Below are 20,681 nucleotides of genomic sequence, written 5' to 3' on the forward strand. Positions count from 1 at the left end.
TTTTTTTGTTGTTGTCAAGTTGTTATTGCTTTTGTTTGTTAATATTTCGTGTACGTAAAATAGAGTTTTAAATGTGCTATAATTGCATTCCTTTTTAATATTTCGTGATTGCTTTTGTTTGTTAATATTTCGTGTACGTATAATATTGTACAAATTTTTTTTTTAACATTTCAGCATTATATAATTTCAGATTCTTCAAATTTACAAATAAAAGCTTACTTTGTATCAGCCTAATTTTTCGCGAATTCAAAATAATGCGATCCCGATATGGTAAAAATGTCAGAATAGTTCATGAATTCTCCTCTCATAAACGGGATTTCAACTAAACTTACAACGCACATCATTTTACTCCCTAATTCTAACAACAAACAAACAGTTTGGCTACTGGAATTAATAGATATTCCTATAATTAAGAGAATCTTTAGGTGTTACATTTTTTCAGAGAAGTACAATTACTTTAAGAAAGTTTTTTCAAAGGAAGAGTGTAATAATTGTAATTGTGCGTGTTCACATGTTAAATTATGATATAATATGAGCCTATTAACAGCATTGCTAGAAATACCATATTCATAATTAATCGAGCATCGGGCAAAGAGTTGCTTATTAAGATACAAAACAAGCAAGCATAGTCTCACACAATCCCAAATATAATTTCCCTATATAACATGTCTTATATAGTAAGAGTAGATGCACGGCACAAATCAAAGTTTTTTTAAGGGACACAAAAATTGATAGTGGATCAATGGAAGAGATTATTGAAAAGATTAAGGTGGTGTTTTGTGTGGGGAGGGGGGGTGCTATGCTCTTCGTTAAATGTACAATTTATTATCTAAATTTCACAATACAAGCAATATAAAATATTATTCTATTTATGATATGTTTCCAAGGAACTTAAGAAGTGAGTGTGTGTGAAAATACATTATGTATGTGAAAATATGTTTATATGTGTGAAAAAAATCTTTTTTGTGTGTTAAAATGTATGTGAAAAAGTTTATGTATTAAAATATATTAATTAGTATGTTGGGTCATATTTGGGTCATGGGTTTGAGATAACCCAATATGACCCAACCCAAAATCAATCCAATCTAAAGTTGGGCGGGTCGAGTACAACTCATTTAAGTGAAAATCCAATATTAACCTGCCCAATTGTCAGCTATAGTGAATAAGTATATAAATAGATCTAGCTAGTCCCTGTTAAATTTCTAACAAATGAATCATAAACAAGAGAGATTTTGTATATGATGAGTAAATGCTAGTTGTCACCCACAAAATGATGTCAAATTTTTAGATAGGATTGTGACAAGAGGGAAGGGATCAGGGATGAAGGGATAATCAACAATCTTTGCACGGTTACTTTGTCTTTAGCTTTCTGATTTGCTTGCAAAATAAGTAGAATTTGGGTAAAAGCGGCAACTTTGAATGATGGAAATAGTGCAAATATCCACTACTTTTAAAAACTCAATAAATATGGTAAATTTCATACCATTATTATATGAAATTTGTGTTTCATGATTTCATCCCGGATGGAAAATGGCATTGCATGTTTTCATGCAACAAAAAGTGTGATCTAAAGAAATAACAACAAATCCGTTGTAGTCTAGGTGGTTAGGATACTCGGCTCTCACACGAGAGACCCGGGTTCAAGTCCCGGCAACGGAAACCTTTTGCACTTCGTTTTTCATTTTTGTGTGAGCATTCTTTATCCTTTGGCTTTTGTTTTGAACTGCGAGTGACTTCACATATTTCCAGGTGAAATCCAGCCGTTGATGGTGTCGAATAGCTAATGATAACGTGTGACACTTTACATTTAATAAAATGCTGAAAAACAGACCAAATACCAACCAATTGCATCATTAAAGTTAAAGAGTGTAAATGGGTTTAATCAAATCGAACGTTTTTTTGTGTGATTTAATTTGTATAATTATTTTAATAAATTTAAAATTTTATTTAATTATTTTTATCGAATTTAAAATTTATCAAACGTAAAATACTGTGCAAAATTCTATTTGACTAGTTGGCGAGTTAAACTCGAATAAACTCTTATCAAACTGAACTCGATTCAAGTATTCAGTAGTTATGTTTATCTTTCAACCTTCTTAACTAAAGTTGTTAGTCTATTGTCTTTAACTAATGCGCCAGAAAGACATTAATATTCTTAACCTTCATTGTAAATTGATAATTTCCGGGTGACTACAAATCTACAATCATATTCATCAACAGTTCACATTTCGTCTAAATTGTTGGATTGATTAGATCCAAGCCTATCTAGATACACTTAAAGTCTTGGAGCTATAACACCTATGGAATTATATGCCAATGTATCCTTTTCAAGTTGTTAATCTTGATTGCGACAAAGATAAGACCAGACAAAGTCAAATTAAATGTCCCATTAAGCAACGCAGCCACCCGGATTAACCACTAAAACTTTTTTTTTTTTCTTTCAAAACCCAAAGAGCTCACGTCAATTTTTACAAACCTAAACCCCAAAGGAACCCCAAAAGTCGGTATCCTTTGAGGTCCCACAGGAGATTTATAACTACCAACCCAAACCCTCCCAACCCCGATGTGAGATACATCTAAGGGGATGACACCCCAAACCTCCACAACGGGGAGCCTGCAGCTAAGCCCACGAGAACCCAACCCCCCAGAGGCGATGTTTCTTTCTTTCGAAACCCAAAGAGTTTACGTCAATTTTTACAAATCTAAACCCCAAGAGAACCCCAAAAGCCGGTATCCTTTGAGGTCTCACAGGAGACTTATAGATTAACCACTAAAACTTGCTTCTTCTTTTTTTTATTCTCTCTCTCTCTCTCTTTGGAGGAGTTGATAGACTTTGACACGTACTTAATCCTTACTATTTCTTTTAACAAATAAAAAAAAACTGTAGATGACGACCGTTAAAAGGGATTTTCCTAATTAATCAAGAACCGATTTTAAGTTGCTTGACATATTTCAATAAATTTTTCCATAGGCCTGAAGAGAAAATCATTCCTTGGGAATTTTGAAGTTCTTTGAATCACATCCTGTACAAGATACAAAAAGAAGAGATGATAATAATCACTTCAGCATTTTTTTTTTTTGTGTGTGTGTCTCTCACTAGTCAATACTACAGCAACTTCTGCATTAATGTAATATAAATGAGATTTACTAATATTTTTCATTTGTGGTGTGCCATGATTCGAAAGGGACATATCTGCTAGTTTAAGTAAAGAATAGTTTGATTTTATCTACAACCATTTCCACATATCTGCACAAAAAATACTAAGTCCTTCGTGTTAAAAAAATAGAAGAGAAGAAAGTAAATATGAATATTACAAAACCGAATAATACACTCTTTTTTCCCTACTTTGCCTTTTGCGCATAAATTATTGAGGGAAGTGTCTGTTGCATCTGCTCTGGTTTCCTTTGGCCACAAAATTAAGTGAAAGCAATATATTGTTAAACTATCTATTGTAGTATGACTTCAGTAACGTATAAAAGAAATCTTGGTAACATCAGGGTATGTGATTCTTCCAATCTACTTTTAGCTTTTTACTCAACATTAAAGCTAAGAAAAGAAAAGAATTGTTTCTTGTAGTTTGCTTTGGTGGTGATAGTTTAATGTCATGATCACCTAATAAAAAAGCCATATGGCAAAATGCAATACCAAAATCAACTCCTTTATAATTTTTAATATTATTGGATATATATATATATGAATTAATCTTTTCCACATTATTAGTGTATATATATACTACATCATCTAAATTTTAATTTCAACATAAGATTTTATATGTGTCACGTACATCTGAATCTGCTAATATATACATACACACGCATATATTATCCTCCCTAACCTTTATAGCTACTATCGGTTCACTCTCAAATGTTATCTTTTAGTTAATTTACCTCCAAAACTAATGGTCAAAGCAAACGACGTTATATGATTTAGATGAAATGACATATGTGGCCCAAAATAATAGTTGATGACAACAAAGCCCATTTGTTCCAAAATTGCACTAGACGAGAAAAAGGCACTTTACATAGGAAAATAAAAGGTTTAAACTTATGAAAAAGTTCAGATTTTTTTTTTTACACTTATGAAAAAGTTTAGATGAGTCTAGAAAAATTCATATTATAACCTTGCAGTTAAAGCAGTCAAAAAATTAAGAGAAGAAACAAGAAATAAAGAAAGAAGAATTAAAAATTAAGGGATTTGTGAATGATTTAAGGAAAAAAATAGACTTAAAAAAAGGATGGACATCATTTTAAGAGAAAATGAATTAAAAAAATGAGATAGTTGCAAATGTTATGATAAAAAAAGAGAAGAAACAAGGCTTAAGAGTATTTTTGTCCTAAAAATTAGTAACAATACAGGAAAAAGTCACATGGCCAACTTTCAGTCAACTTGTTGAGTTGGCTAATAAAAATGGAAAAACTGACTAAAAAATAATATTAGAGAGTAAACTGATAGTAACTATAAAGGTTAGCGGGTAAAGTGATAATAACCCTCTATATATATATATATATATCACACACACTGTATCACTTCAATGGTATAAGAAAGATTCTTAGGATTCATATTCAATGTATGTCGGCCAATTGGAGATATTCATATAGGTTTCTATAGTTGATGGAGCATAGCCTAGAAGCCTTTTTTTGACTATAAAGTGAAGAGGACTCAAAGAGACTTTAGAGGAGAGTTAGGCAACTAGCAGACGTGTTTTTGAAAGGTTTATGAAAAGTATTTTATGGGCTGGAAATCTTTCTACGGTGTGGAGTGGAACAGCTTCTCTATGGATAAACTTGACGAAAATGGATGGTAGGAAAATGTGCAATCAGAGGCATGAAGCATTAAGGTGAATAGCAAAAAAAATCATTCAATTTGGGATTCTTTTCGTTTGTCGACATCATCACTCCAATGATTCATAAACAAATTGAAATATGAGATTTTGAATGGCCAACATCAATCTCCAAGGTCAAACAAATATTGGGTTAGTCAGGAGAGATAAATCATTGAAATATATAATACATAACGTGGTATTTGTCTGATTACAAATCAGATCCAAGACAATTTCAACTCTAATTCATTTTGATAAATGAAAACTGAAATATAATAATTTGAGGAATAGCAAAAACACAAATTTCAACCTAACTTTGTCCTTGTTCTTGGTTACTTTAAATATAACAAATTTGACGGTAGACACTGATTATAAAGAATAATCAGAATCAATAAAAGCTACACTTCAAATGATTATAAATTTTAGCTTTTCTTGATCATTAAAAAAATTTATAATAAGAATACAAAAGCAACTAAAAGTGATAAAAACTGATTATCCAAAACTAAAATTTATAATAAGTTAAAATAATCAATTGCGAACAAGTGTATCTTTTGTAAAAGCTGATCCAAAATTCTTGAATTTTTTATCCTGACATAAGGCAACCAAAAATGCTCAATCTCAACTAGAGTTGAATTATGATTCCTTGTGAACATTAAGCATTTTAATTTTTGTTCATACATTAAATGTATTTAAACTTTTTTGCAAGCTTTCTTCTTTCTTTTCCAAAAATGTTGTTGCACCTTTTATTCATCTCCAAGCGAAAAACAAAAAATTATTTCTTAAAAGTTTATGCCCTAATAGCTTGCAGGGCCGAATTTTGCACCTCAACAATCAACAATTTGATTATTTCAATCTTTGTAAATTAGTTTTTAACATAATTTTTACAGTGCCACACACAATTAACAAAGTATTGAAGTTATAAATTGTTTGTTATGTACAAAACGTCCATATTAAAAACGTGTGTTTGCAAACTTATTAGTCACTCTATTATTAAAGGGAAAAGTAATGACATCAATTGTTAGATAGATAAATACCATTGGCATTTTTACTCTTTTTTATGAGCTAATCCACCAAAACGTTGCGTTGCCTTTCTTTCCATATAGTTAGCAAAAAAGGAAAAAAATGTAAAATAAGGAAAATATTTCATATATAGAGAGAATAAATCCAGCAAGCCAAATTTTGATGACTAGACGGGACCAGAAGTTGTGTTGTAACCACTTTGTCATGATCCATTCTGGTGAAAAAGAGTTAAAAAAGACAATTTCTGTTGTCACTCGTAAAAAGCAGCAAAATTGCAAAACGTAATCCTTAGAAACTCGCGAAGGAAATGCCAAATTTGGCCCACCACACCACAGCACACCGCACCACACGCACCCCAGCATTGTCCAGGGTGTAGATGAAGAGAGAGAAGAAGGGAAGAGTCAAAAAGAGTTAATAGCTCTTCCTTCTCAGTCTTCTACTAATAATTGTTGCAGGAAGTAGTAAAGCAGCTGCTTTTATTGATTTTCTTTCTTCTCTTGACTAATGCAATAGTGTTCTTCATTTTTTTTCTAGTCTGTACCGGAAGGGCTGCTTTAAGTCTTCTCTAAAGGTAAATCTTGGCTCGTGATTTTTCTTGAAACTGAAAAATATGTGTTTTAATTTTGTGGATTTTTGGTATAAGCTGATCAAAGAGCGGTCTTTAGTCTTTGTGAGGAAGATTAAGGATGTTGCATGGCCTTTTCTGGATTTTAAGGATGGAAGTTCAGTGCGAAAATGGGTTGATTTTGTACTTTGTTTTATGAATCAAAGAGGTTGCTTCTGTTTTGCAGCTGCATTTTTGGTGGTAATCATGTCGGTGGTTAGTGGTTGTACAGTAAATTGAGGACTAGTAGTCAGTTTTGTTTGATTCAATTGAGCCTACAGATGATGTTCATTAGTGCTTTCAATGTATTTGTTGTGAAAGGGTTGTGAAAATTGTAAATGTTCCAAGAACCATTACTTGTTCTGTTCTTTCCTTTTTGGTTTTCTTTTTTTTTGGGGGGGGGGGGGGGGGGGGGGGATAGGAGGGGCAGGGGGCAGGAGATTGGGTTTATTGGACTTTGTGGTTGGTAGAAGAGGATGAGTGGTGTGATTATGGTTGTTGGCAAGTATGAGGTGGTAATTAATAGATGAAATTAAAGCTTCCAGATGGGAAAAGTTATGATCTTTTCTCTAGGGAATATTTAAGAAGTAAATGCAACTAAAGCTTCATGATCAGCTACTGCTGCACATTTATGTATTGGCTTTATGGGCATTAAGTTGCTAATACTTATTCTGAAAGCCTTTAACTTTATGCATTGATCTGTCCTGTAATTGCAGATATGAAATGCATGTAACTAGTTTTGTTAGCAGTTGATTTCATGTTACTGAGTGGATACAAGGTTTAGATTTTCATTGATAGCAGATTGATCTTAAGTGTGAGTGGGTTGCAAAATTTCCCCCTGGAAGTGATTATTTTGTGAAATACAGAAAATTTGAACAAATTTAAATCCTTAGAGTGGTCCCTAACTTTGAATCAAACAAAATGACATGGCTCGTGGCCTAACCCAGAGGAGTGGAAAAGTGGTTCATGTCTTTACATTGTGGCTCTTAGGTCTCATCATCAATGGCTTCGCCTCTGGAATCATGGCAATTTAATTTGATCTTTAGCAAATATTGCTGCATACATCTTCTCGACAATGCTTGTACAGATTTCTGTTTAATTGGCTGTTAACATACATTTCTCACTTTTCTTGCTTTTGGTTTGTCAATGTCTGGAAATCAATGTAGTATTCTGTCATTGTTGTTGATTAGATTTTGTTATTGGAGCACCTTTTCTTTAGTTGGTTACAAGTTGTTGGAATTGTCTTGCAGAGTTGGCATTCTTTTTGGGTGAACGATAACATTATGTTGCATTCACCACCTGGAAAAAAGATTTGACTTCGTTCAAGTCTGTGGGACCAGTATCATTGAAGATGGAGCTGTTCTTTGTGATTCTGTTCCTGGCAAGTTTGTGTTCCTTTGTCTTACCTGATGAGCAAGGTAAACAATTTATTAGGGCTTCTGATACTCCATTTCAATTGTCACACCAACATATTCTCTTGTGCTTATAATCAGCAGAATTTTATAAATTTGGTGATTTTCTTTGCATATTTTGGTACATTTCTGTTATTTTTCTTTGCCAATCGTTTTTATGAAGTATTCCTTGGATTATTTTCTTGCTAATGTGCGTAGTAGCATTTATGGGCTGCTAATTAGTAAGAAGCCTTGGGGCTTGTTTCAGGAGAGGCTCTTTATGCATTAAGGAGCTCTCTCAATGCTTCAAGCAGTCAACTAGCAGATTGGAATCAGAATCAAGTTAATCCATGCACTTGGTCTAAGGTTATCTGTGACAACAATTACAAAGTCACCACCGTGTAAGTTACTCATTCATGTAGAGGTTCCAATATCATTTGCTAAAACAGGGATCTCAATCTTTTTTGCCCATGCATGATACACATTCTTTTGTTGAAAGATTTCTGCAGTAGCTGCGTAAGTCTTTGACCGAATCAGGTCCGTAATAATATCTTCACCTTGTCTGCAGATCCTTGTCCAACATGGGTTTTCCTGGCACCTTGTCTCCAAAAATAGGGGTTTTGAAGGCTCTTACGACACTGTAGGTGACAGGAACTTTAAGAAGTTTGTTATTGGATCATATCATTTGATGCCTTTCAGAAATATCTAAATGATGCTGTTTGGTTCATAATTATATTCATTTAAGTTGCTGTTTCTTTCATTTAGCATGACTCTTCTTGATGATTTTATTTCCCTGTTGATAGTAGTAATTGGAAGGTATTCTCCTGCACACGAGGAGATGTGCGCTCTTTTGTTGTTGCATAGTGGACTGGTAAAATGATATTTAACAACTCAACTTCAATCAATTTGGGGCTTCTTGATGTCAAATTTTAGAATTGAGATTCTCAAAGTCAGTTACTGAGGAAAATTGCATTATGCAATAGCTAGGGATAGGATTCTCATCTTTTTACATGATTTTAGGCTTGAAAGTCCATGAGTTTGGCTATGAATGAACTTCAAAATGCGATTTGGTGTCTTATTGTGCATTCCAATCCAAAGACAGCATTAAATGGCTCCTGTGTTTCAACGCAAGGTAAATTTAGTGGTCTGGTTCAAGTGCTGTAATAGCATATTTTTAGTCCTGATAAAGGAGACATAATAGAAAAAAAGGAAAGGTTCATCCTGGGACTTGTTAAGTAACAAGGAGAATGTGAATGATCTCTGAGAGGATTATCAACTTTGTTCAGTCTATGAGCTTTTCCATAATTCCTTCCTTCTGTAGCTAAACTTTTGGATAGGTGCTCTTGAGGAATTTGGCTGCAATAACCAAGTTATGAGAATTTTGGTAGTCCTTTATGTTATATGTTAATTGATTTGATAAAACTGCATTCAATGAGATGATTAATTTCTTGGATGTGTTTGGTTGTAGTGGTTTCAACCTTTTTACAAGCCTATCCCACAAGCCTGCCATTTATTTTGTTGGTGGGAAAGCCAATGATGGTTTCATCTCAGCATTTTCTGCAAACTTGACTATGGATGCTTCTTAGTTGACTGCTTATTGTATCAGTGCTTCATAGACTGTTGCACTGAGAAGCCTTTGACCTTTTGATTGATGCTTGTTCCTACTTGTTGTTTTCCTATATGGTCACACCTTAGTATTGGATGAGCTTGTATAAATGAATAGCAATTCAGTCCAAGCTCTGTTATCTCATGTTTTGCTGCCAGTACACTGCAAGGAAATGGTATAACTGGCAAGATACCTGAAGAGTTTGGGAACTTGACAAGCTTGACCATGTTAGATTTGGAAAACAACCATTTGAGTGGAGAAATACCAGCTTCCCTTGGCAATCTCAAGAGGCTTAATTTCTTGTAAGCAGTTCGTTGTCGTTCTTGTTTTTAATTTTTTGCTTATGTTTATTTCAAAGTTCTCTCTGGCTAAGAGCACAATCTTTTCTGTAGGATTTTGAATCAAAACAATCTTACTGGAGCAATACCACCATCACTCTCAAATCTTCAAAGTTTAGTTAGTGTGTAAGTGATTTTATTTTTCTGTTCTGTGTAGTATCATAAGGTTGGCTAGAGTTTTTACTTGTTTCCAGAATTAGACAAAGGTGTCTGACTACCAGATATGAATTTGAGTTGCTGTCATCCTGACTGTACTAAGACAACATTTTCTGCAGTCAGCTTGCATCAAATGGTCTTACTGGCCAAATACCAGATCAATTCTTTGAAGTTTCCAAGTACAAGTATGTATTCTATCTCTTTTTCCAGATATCCTTTTATATGTTTATGAATATAGAGAGTGATTGTAGATTTGATTGCTAATTTCAGTTTTACAGGAAACAGCCTGAATTGTGGTTTAAATTTCCCCCATCCATGCGAGTCTAATAATGGAGGTATGTAATTGGGATTTTTTCGACAACAAGACAAATGCCATATATGTCTCCAGTCTACCAAGGATCTATTTCACTTATCTTCAGAGCTGCTACACATGCTTTTTCAGTATCTTACTGCTCCTCCCAAAAAAAAGGGGGATGCTGAAGGAAGAGAATGTAATATGCCACAATAGTATAATTCGTACTGTTTTATCTGTTTAAAAAGAAAAATGGTGGGGTGAAATGGATAGACTTTTGCTATTGTCCTTCATTAGCTGACTTAAATCCAATGAATCTACTGTTTTGGCAGGTTCTTCAAGTAAACCAAAGGTTGGAATAATTGTTGGGATAGTTGGTGGAATTTTAGGTATTCTGCTTCTTGGAGGTTTGCTGTTATTTGTTTGGAGGGGCAGGCACAGAGGCTACAAGCGTGAAGTTTTTGTAGATGTTGCAGGTTTGTGTTGCTTTTTGTAAATGAATTATGTTGTATATGCTTTATTACAGAATGTTCGAATGACTAGTGCCTCAATCTTTACAAGGATTCACTTGGAAAATGGATATTTTATCTAAGCTGTCTCTGATTGGATTAGCTAATTTTGGCATCATCAGGTGAAGTCGATAGAAGAATTGCATTTGGTCAGCTGAAGAGATTTGCTTGGAGAGAATTGCAGCTTGCTTCAGACAACTTCAGCGAGAAAAATGTTCTTGGACAGGGAGGTTTTGGAAAGGTCTATAAAGGAGAGCTTGCAGATGGTACAAAAGTTGCTGTGAAGCGTTTAACAGATTATGAGAGTCCCGGTGGTGATGCAGCATTCCAGCGTGAAGTTGAGATGATTAGTGTGGCTGTACACAGAAATCTTCTACGACTGATTGGATTTTGCACTACCCCAACCGAACGCCTCTTGGTGTATCCATTCATGCAGAATCTAAGTGTTGCATATCGTCTTCGAGGTACCGTTGTTTTTCTCTTGATGCTTATTAATTGATAGAATTTCATTTTGTATCGTGATACTGTAATAGTAATCTTGCTTAGCAAGAACAATGTGAAAAGTCATTGTTAACAGCTTTTGCATGGTTGTGGCTTTTCAGTTTCTTTTTGCCCATTTGTTGTTGAAATGCATGTTGTGGGACACGCAACTCTGATTATTTAAGGTCATTTTCAATTATTAAGAAGTTTCTTATGACAGAATCTTCAGGGTTTACCTTGTCCTTCATCAAAGTTTAGTGTTCTAGTTAAGAAAGATGAGTTGTAACTTGTTAGAAAGTTTTGCTGGAAAATGTTCTTATGCAGACTTTTACATAATGTATGTGAAAAAAAATCCTGCTTTTCTGAATTTGTTGGAAAAATGAGTAAATTAGAAAACTGCTCATTGTCTCACATTTTGGTACATGAATGTGAAGCTTTTATGTCTGCTATTTAATATGGTTGGTTCTGTACAAACTTGATGTTTCAAACACTTAGGATCGAACATCTTGCATTGTACAGAGTAGATTGCCATTGTAACTTGCTTGATTGGCTTTGGGTGACTCACTCTCATTGTGTGACAGCCACTATGAATTTATTTGTAATCCTTGCAATGGACCTTAAAATTGAAGTTCTTGTCTTGGTACTATTGACGTCATCTAGATGGAGATCTCATCTAAATTTAATTCTTCAGTTAAGCGCTTGTCACTTTGTAATCAATATGTCTTCTTAAGGGCTATCTTAGTTCGATGACTTGACCAATTATAGACATGCTCATGACAAAGGTTCCCCAAAAAATGGTGGATTTTTTTAACATTTGGAGACACTTGTAAAACCAACCTATGGTAGTCCTCTTTAATACCAGCTTATCATTTCTATGGAATATGCATGTTAATGCAGAGCTAAAACCCGGGGAAACTGTGCTGGATTGGCCAACAAGGAAGTCTGTAGCACTGGGCACAGCACGTGGACTGGAATACCTTCATGAACACTGTAATCCTAAAATTATCCACCGTGATGTCAAGGCTGCTAATGTATTGCTGGATGAAGATTTTGAAGCTGTTGTTGGTGATTTTGGCTTGGCAAAACTTGTTGATGTTAGAAAGACTAATGTTACAACCCAGGTTCGAGGCACCATGGGTCATATAGCTCCGGAATACTTGTCCACCGGCAAATCATCAGAAAAGACTGATGTTTTTGGTTATGGAATCATGCTGTTAGAGCTTGTGACAGGACAGCGGGCAATAGATTTCTCACGACTTGAAGAAGAAGATGATGTCTTGTTGCTTGACCATGTATGTATTTGAAAATTATTTTATGTAGCTTTCACAGTCCTGCTTTCTCTCGACTTGCTGGTCCAAATTCGTCTTAAGTTCATTTGTGTGATGTCTGTCCATAAAACTCTTTTATGTGGTCTAGCGTCTTCTCATTATTCATTGCTTTTGCCTGCATTCCCAATGAAGGTCAAAAAATTGCAGAGGGAGAAAAAATTAGATGCTATTGTGGATCGCAACCTAAGCAGGAACTACAACATTCAAGAAGTAGAGATGATGATACAGGTTGCATTACTCTGCACCCAAGCATCACCAGAGGATCGACCGGCGATGTCAGAAGTGGTCCGTATGCTGGAAGGCGAGGGGCTAGCTGAGAGATGGGAAGAGTGGCAGCATGTCGAAGTTACCCGTAGGCAGGAGTATGAGAGGTTGCAGAGAAGATTTGACTGGGGAGAAGATTCAATTTATAATCAAGATGCTATTGAATTATCTGGTGGAAGATAGGAGGTAACCGCTAAATATGATAAGTGTAAATGATTTCTTGTAATACGTTGGTCGGATGAATGTAGCTTATCTGTAAAATTTTGATGGCAGTGTCCCTGTATTTTCTTTTTGAGTCTTTTTTAGTGCCATTGCTTTATCTTGCTTTTCTTCTGTACTCATAGTTTTATCTATTCATTTTCTTCTTTTTGCGTGCCATTCTTGGAGGGCAGCACAGGACCATGTATCCTGCACTCTATTTGTTTCTTCCTCCTTCCTAAATGCTAATAAAAGACACCCCCTCTTTTGTAAATGGGTATATTTGCTCCTTCCCAAAGAACCATGAACCTAGCTGTCCAATCCCAATACAATTATCTTTAGCTTGTCCCTTATATTACATGTATTGTTTTTGGTGCAATGTTTTTTTACCATGTTTTAGATAAAACCAATGAATAGTTCAAAAAAGAAAAAAGAGAGAACAACTAGTTTACTAAATAGAGAGAAAAGTTCTGTTTTTACCAAATTTTATTCTATAGGACACTGATAGGCTATACTTAGGGGCAATGCCATCCTATATCTGGGATTAAATAATCAGAACCAGAATGTACACATTCCTTTCTTCACGAAACTGTATGCATTGGCCAAGGCACAATCAAATTAGTCCAAAATGTGAAGGTTCAGAAACTCTGCTCGACTTTCTTCCATCATGATGCCTCCTCTTCTTTTACTCCTCGCCTTTGTCTTCCTCATATATTTGCATATTCTCAAAGCAAAGAAAACAAATAGCATTAAAGCCAAACTTCCACCAAGCCCTCCAAAGTTTCCTATCGTAGGCAACTTGCATCAGCTAGGAAAGTTACCTCACCAGAAGTTATGGCAACTGTCACAAAAATATGGCCCAGCCATGCTACTTCAACTAGGCAATGTCCCCACCTTAGTCATTTCCTCAGCTGAAATGGCTAAAGAAGTCTTGCAAACTCATGATATAGACTTCTGCAGCAGGCCAAACTCACCTGGGGAAATTGAGATTACTCATTTGATAGACTCCATTTCATTAGCGTCGGGGAAACTGGTTAACCTTGATGAAAAACTTTTTAACTTGGTGGATGCAGTTGTTACTACAGTTGCTTTTGGTAAGAGCTATAGAGGGAAGCAATTCGAGGGTCAAATGTTGAAAGATGTTCTTGATGAAACCATGAATTTGGGATGAAGGATTTGGATTTAACCTCTTCGATTAATCTTCTAGAGCTGACTGAGTCGGTTTGTCAAGTTGATCAACTTGTCTTTTGGAGGGCTCAACGGTCTTTGCTCTCTCAAGTAGGTAGTTGATCATGATCATATGATCAAACTATTCGTTCGGGCATGGAACCTGAACCTTTCCATCACCCGATCAGAATACAACGAAACAGTCTATTTAAACCTATTGAACAAAGGAATAACCTCTCTTATCTTTGATTTTGTTTTCTCTTGCATGGCCATGAAGGACTGAAGTGTGGTGGAAGTTTTTGGGGAGGTAATTTTTCATCTTCACAATGGACAATACAGTCAAGCTTTCTACATGATCAACTACGTACGAAGCAGTAACGCACAAGGTCAAATATTATCAACAAAACCGAAAAGCAAAAATTAACTCGAACTTGTCTCGTGGGCTTTCTTGCTGTGTATTTCATCATCAATCAACCTAAAGCCAGACTTAGTCGTCAAAGGATTGAGATATGGGAAAACGCATATGAGAAAACGCATGAATTAGGCGTTTTTTTTGGGGGGGGGGGGGGGGGAATGTTGTGTTACTGCAAACTCCAAAAACAGAATATCTCAATCCAAAACACTCTAATCCAAGCAGAGCCATAGTTTTAATATGAGCTACTTTCGCTACCTAAATTTTTTTTTTTAATTTAACATAATGACCTAAACTTAGGCAACACATTATTGACCTTTCTAGCACTGCCCTACCAAATAACATATCCTGGTTGCTCCGCTGACTCTGAAAATCGGATTGGGGCAAGTACAATTAGGTACAGTCATATTTGATGCCATTTTATGCGTACCACAAAGTATTGCAATAATCGGAGACTTGCATAAAAATCCAAACCGTACCTGCTCTCATCCTTTTGAGACTATGCTTATTCATTTAAACTTGTACCTCCTTTTCAACTCTAGACCCAAAACACTGGAACATTCCGGCAAGAATGTCCAACGTGTACAAGAACATCTATTCTTCATATTCTCCTTTTTTTCCTCTTCCAGGCGTCTCTTGAAGATTTCAATGCAGCTAGAGTTCTGAAAATCTTGGAAGTCCCTATCTTCACCAAGGAAAACAGAAACCAAGCTTGGGACATAATCAACCACATAATGAGAATCAAGAAAACGTTTGCATTTCAACTCTTTTTCCATAGGTTCCTCAACACACCGTTTGTCTGGGTCATACAAGACTAGACCATTTGCCTTCTCTTTTGATGCTGCCAAAAGCTGCCCTGATGCTATTAGCCCTGTTGTTCTTTGGCGCAGGGGATGGATCTCTGAAACCTTAATATGCTTTATGCAAGACATATGTTCACCATGTTCCTTCATCACCCACAGCTCAGAACCTCCATGTCCAAGATCGGAAAATGCAAGACATCCTTCAAATTCTTCCAGAGTAGGATACTTGAAATTGGGTAGGCAATCCGGTAGCGATAATTGTCGAATCTTTTCCTGATTTATGTCCAACACATTCAAGCAAAGTTTTGAATCCATTTGATTCCGAGCGCACCAATGAGCAAATCCATTATGAACTACTAAATTCCATCTATACGCCAAAGGGGACGCTGCAAGATTTTGGTGAGGAGGAGGAAGAATATCTGGACTAATCTGTTTCCAGGAATTGTTACCTAGACTGTATATTTGAACCCTGAAGCAGCCTTCTTCTGGATGTGAAATTTTCACCACTTGGTAATCATGGCTAACCGGATTACGGGTAAAGTAGACATCATGCTTTATACAGTATCTGATGCAATCGATCCAGGGAAGAGTCTTGCATTGATTTAAAACAGGGTTCCATAGATGGATGCTAAGTTTGCCGATACGATAGCAGCGGTTGAAGAAACACACTATACCATCACAGCAACCTGCCAAGAAGTAGGGACCTTCTACAAATATTAGCCTGCAGAGATTAATATCTGCTCCAGGATTAACTCTGAATTGCTCTGTCAATTGTTTGACACCTGGAACAAAGCTTTTAGGGCAGTCACAGTTGATACCTAGAGCACGGGTCATAGGGAGGTCAGAAGAAGAGCGCGGACAAATTGCACGAGTGTCCAGGAGGACATTTCTGATTTCGCCAGGGTTGTTGTTGCCGTTTTTAAGGGACTTTTGCAGATGAGAATAGATAAAAACAGGATCAGAGGTTATAAGGTTTCGCCAGGACTTGGATACGCAACAAAATCGAACCAGGGTCTTCACAGGTAGTTTAGACAAGACATCAAAGATGATCTCTTCCGGTATATGCAGGGATGATGATGGCTGCCTTTGCAGAAGAAGAGTAGCTCCCGTCTCTTGATTCATTGCAATGGAGTTATTTGATTCTCAGAAGAACTCTAATTCCTGGTTCAAATCGCTATTGGATCATAATCAATTTATCAAGAACCTTTCATTTGATCAGACTTCAAGTCAAACTCAAATGATACAGGCATCTTCTGTTTTCCGAATGGCGGGGGAAACCTGCCAACTACATCGGATTCAACATTGCTGATTCTTCAACTGACTTTACAGGATTGTATGGTTTTGACCATGGCAATCGGGCAATTAGGATACCTTTGGTTACAATTATGGTTATCTTTTTATGTTTTTGTGTTTTCTTTTGAACCCTTAAAGGTTTTGTTTGTAAATCAATAGACACTAGCTAGTATAAATATTATACGGAGTACATTACTCTATTAGCTCCTTATGGTTTAAGATCTTTTAGTACGCTGACCGTGCCTACAAATTATTGGTATATGATCCTTATATTTAAATGCAACGCGAGAATGAAGGAAGTTACTCAAATCCGAGTTATGAGCTTTGTTTGTTCGCAAATATACTGGATAAGATGATATGTCAACTGGTAGGAAGTTCCTGAATTCGAGATGGGGATTCTTTTTTTTTTTTTTTTTTTATTTAAAAATTTAAACAAACAACAGAATTGTCAATTACTAGTAGAATTCAGACGGTCCTAATCCCAAATCCAAACACAGTACAGTGCATATTTTTCATTAATTTAAATTGCATAAACCAGGGAAACCAGCACACTAGTTAGGCAAAGTAATGGCATCAAACAGGTAAATAAGCCCAAGAAAACACAGAAACGATTGGTTGAAGTCGACAATGGGGGTTCAAGATGGCTTTCTAAACTCAACTACAACACCTAAGTATAAACTGTAAAACATGAATGCTAGGACCTATAGTGCTTCAAACACGTAGATTTTCATCTGTTATGCACAATAGAGTTGAACGTTCTACGTAAACAGCCTCCACCGGGTGGAATATTTTAGCGGTTGTTTATATTAACCTTTGGTGAAAATTATCACCTATTAAACCCAAAATTGTGGTGATTACTGAGAAATAAATCAACAATAAAATTGTGAAAGCGTACCTGGATTGATGTTGATTGACTAGTACTAGAATCTTTAAAGTCTTGTGGTGGCTTTTGAGATTAACACGCTGTTTGGGAGAGTCCTCCTTCAGTTTTTCTCTGGTATCTCTTCTTGACGATGGGATATTAAGAGATAGCTATTTGTGGTACTAAGAATACTACAGAAAGAATATGTGTGATCCGAGATCATAACCCTAGTTATAGATACCTTTTCTATTATCTTTTGGATTCTTATTTCAATCCATCATAGAAATAGAAATTATTCTACACATTAAAAGCCCACATCCTGCGAGATAAGATTAAAGCCCAAATTATAATTGATTGTTTTAGTTGGACTCAACTTTATTAAATAATTTGCAATGCATAATTATTCACATATGAGTTAACATTGGATTAAGGATCCAACAAAATAACCTCTCCTAGTATTTCTTACTGAAGTCTTTGGCCTTTTTTTTTTTTTTGGTCGACGCTATAGTTTCTATTCTAGACCTACTCTTACTCTATACTAGGAGGAGGGGTGAGCCCAACTGAAGTCTTTTGCTGTACTGGACTTCTTTCATCAGCAACGGATTAATCTAACCAAGCTTGGTACATAATCAAACGCCAAGTATGTGACGGATACACGGGGGATTTCCAACTCTTTCTGCATAGGCTCCTCAACTCTTTGGTTCTCTGGATCATATAAAACCAAAAAATTTCGACCAAGCCTGTCCTTCTTCACTGCTGCCAAGAGGTTTCCAATTGTTGTGACCCCTGTAATTCTCTGGGGTAGAGGACGGATAGTGGAGTCCCCAGAAATCACAATTTGCTTTGTCCAAGAAATGTCTTCGCCGTGTTCTTTCATCACCCACAATTCAAATGGATGTACCTTTGAAAAATTCCAGCCATGGGTTATACATAGGCATCCTTGAAATAGTTCCAGATTAGGATCATGTGAATGGTTTGATAAGCTATCAGGGAGCAAAATTTCTCGAATTTTTTCCTGATTCATGTCCAATATGTTCATGAAGAGAGTTGAATCCTTCTTATCTTTAGCAAGCCAGTGGGGAAATCCATTATATACAACTGCATTCCAATTATACTCTGAAACCAGGTGAAGAATTTGGTTGCGAGGAGGATGCATCCCTGAACTCAAAGGTTTCCAAGAATTGTTACTTAGACTATATATCTGAAACTTGAATACTCCAACCTCAATTTGATGTGAAATTTGTACAACTTGGTAATCTTCGGTAACTGGATCATAGGTAAAGCATACAACATTATGACTCCATTCCCAGTCGGCAGTTCTGGGAAGGATAATGCATTGATTCAGAGCAGGGTTCCACAGATATATGTGTGGGACGCATTCATAATCGCATTCGCCATAGAAACATATTATACCATTAAAGCAACCTGCGAAGGAAAAATAGCCTTCCGCAAATAAAAGTCGGCAGAGATTGCTGTCTCCAGCACTGATCATGAATTGCTCGGTTAACTCTTTTATTCTTGGATCAGGCCGTTCATAGCAGGTAGTACAACCTACAAGAATTCTATTACAGTCGAGGAAGACATTCTTGATGCCCCTGGAATTGATCTTGCTGTTGTTATTTAGAGTGTTCTGCAGATGAGAAGTGATAAAATTACCATCAGAGGTGATGAGTTTTCGCCAGAGCTTACATACGCAACAAAATCGAACCAGGGTCTTCACAGGCAGTCTAGACAAGATTTCCAAGATACTGTCGTACGGTAAATATGGCCTGGATGACGAACTCGATGGCTCCATCATAGGAATCAAGGGTTTAATTTGTTCAGGCTAGAAGATAAGGAAAAACAACAATTGAGTAGGCTAAACAAGGATTGAAAGCAGAAGAGTAATTGATATCCCCAGTTTTGGGTTTATATATGGATTGGAACAACAATCTGTAAAAGCTGATTCTAAGTCAGTATCTCACGTTGTACTCCAATTAATGCATGTTTCCAGGCATTCTCTCTATAGAATTCCTCATGAACCCTAATTGTAAATCGCCTATCAGTATATGTAATGTGTTGGATGGTAAAGGAAGCCTAATCTAAATAGGAAAAGGAAAAGTTTTACAGGAAAAGGAAACCATCTAATTGTTTTGGACGCTAAGTCTAATCTAAGTAGGAAAAGGAAAAGTTTTACAGGAAAAGGAAACCATGTAATTGTTTTGGACGCTTTCCTTTTCCTTTCTCTCATTTAATCGGCTGTACCTTTGCTACAAATTACTTCTAGGCAAAAAATTCAATTGAAGAAGAGTGAACATTGTCCAAAAAAATATGACAAAGTCCTCCTCCACCTCACCAGCTATTTTCTGACAAAACTGTTCTAATGCAAAATTTAAAGAAATTCTAGATTGTCCATTTGTTGCAATAAACCAGAGAAATTAAGCAACGTAGGTAAGTAAGTCAAAGAAAACACGGACAAAAGCATTTAAAGATGGCTTTCTCTACTACTCAACTACAATACCAAGTTTGTACTACTAGCTAGTCTGCCAAATTCCTATTTATCGCTTCAAAGATGCAGATTTTCATTTCTTATGCACATTAGAATCGAACATTATTCGCAAGAGACTTCCACCAGATGGAATAACATCTCCTGTTTTTGCTTTCATCATTCTTTTTAAAGCGATTAAGGTCCAGTAAATAGTGCCTAAAGTTTTGGCTGTGGTGGAATTTTACATCATTAGCAGGCCAAGCTTATCAAGCTAGGGACATAATCAACCTCTAAGTGTTTGTCCAAAGCACGTCGCATTTCCGACTCTTTTGCTTCTTCAACTGTTTGATGCTCAGGATCACATAGAACCAGAAAATTTCTACCATAATACTTCTTCCTCGCTGCTACCAAGAGCTCCCCACTTGTTTTGTTGCATGTGGAAAACTTTTTTGCCAACCATGCATGTGAGAAGGATACAATTTGAACCACTTACACTGTGATGGAAACCAATAATTTGGCAAGAACAACTTCATCCATTTTACCAGTTACATGTACTCTGTATCTGTGTGTAAATAGTGATCTTGATGTTAAAAATGGCAGGCTTCAAAGGTTCATGGGATCAATCAAATTCAACCATCCAATACTTCTTCAATTTTCTGGTCCCCTGGGAC

The 20,681-nt window shown here is 36.0% G+C and overlaps 4 protein-coding genes and 1 non-coding gene across 6 annotated transcripts; 3 read left to right on the plus strand and 2 right to left on the minus strand.

Moving 5' to 3' along the window:
• Positions 1 to 1,586: 1,586 nt before the first annotated feature.
• TRNAE-CUC (transfer RNA glutamic acid (anticodon CUC)) lies at positions 1,587 to 1,659 on the plus strand. Its single transcript has one exon. It is a non-coding gene; the product is annotated as a tRNA-Glu (tRNA).
• Positions 1,660 to 6,109: 4,450 nt separating this feature from the next.
• LOC113701734 (probable LRR receptor-like serine/threonine-protein kinase At5g10290) lies at positions 6,110 to 13,186 on the plus strand. 2 transcript variants are annotated; one of them, XM_027222499.2, is made up of 13 exons: positions 6,110 to 6,250; positions 6,375 to 6,411; positions 7,695 to 7,862; positions 8,104 to 8,236; positions 8,404 to 8,475; positions 9,600 to 9,743; positions 9,834 to 9,905; positions 10,055 to 10,120; positions 10,206 to 10,270; positions 10,560 to 10,703; positions 10,859 to 11,200; positions 12,114 to 12,508; positions 12,677 to 13,186. In XM_027222499.2, the coding sequence occupies exons 3-13, from the start codon at positions 7,796 to 7,798 to the stop codon at positions 12,989 to 12,991; spliced, it is 1,815 nt and encodes a 604-aa protein (XP_027078300.1). In that variant the 5' UTR covers positions 6,110 to 6,250; positions 6,375 to 6,411; positions 7,695 to 7,795; the 3' UTR covers positions 12,992 to 13,186. The 2 variants fall into 2 exon arrangements, with proteins under 2 accessions (XP_027078300.1, XP_027078299.1); XM_027222498.2 differs by lacking the exon at positions 6,110 to 6,250 and having other exon boundaries at positions 6,256 to 6,411.
• Positions 13,187 to 13,676: 490 nt separating this feature from the next.
• On the plus strand, positions 13,677 to 14,177 carry LOC140011231 (cytochrome P450 71B37-like). The gene has a single exon (XM_072059996.1). The coding sequence runs from the start codon at positions 13,677 to 13,679 to the stop codon at positions 14,175 to 14,177; it is 501 nt and encodes a 166-aa protein (XP_071916097.1).
• A 917-nt stretch (positions 14,178 to 15,094) lies between these two features.
• Positions 15,095 to 16,510, minus strand: LOC140011232 (putative F-box protein At1g32420). Its single transcript, XM_072059997.1, has one exon. It carries the CDS (start codon positions 16,508 to 16,510, stop codon positions 15,095 to 15,097), a length of 1,416 nt encoding a protein of 471 aa, XP_071916098.1.
• Positions 16,511 to 18,135: 1,625 nt separating this feature from the next.
• Positions 18,136 to 19,338, minus strand: LOC113700539 (F-box/kelch-repeat protein At3g23880-like). The gene has a single exon (XM_027221014.2). The coding sequence runs from the start codon at positions 19,336 to 19,338 to the stop codon at positions 18,136 to 18,138; it is 1,203 nt and encodes a 400-aa protein (XP_027076815.2).
• Positions 19,339 to 20,681: the final 1,343 nt, after the last annotated feature.

The sequence above is a fragment of the Coffea arabica genome, chromosome 7e, assembly GCF_036785885.1.
Source record: "Coffea arabica cultivar ET-39 chromosome 7e, Coffea Arabica ET-39 HiFi, whole genome shotgun sequence".
NCBI lineage: Eukaryota > Viridiplantae > Streptophyta > Magnoliopsida > Gentianales > Rubiaceae > Coffea > Coffea arabica.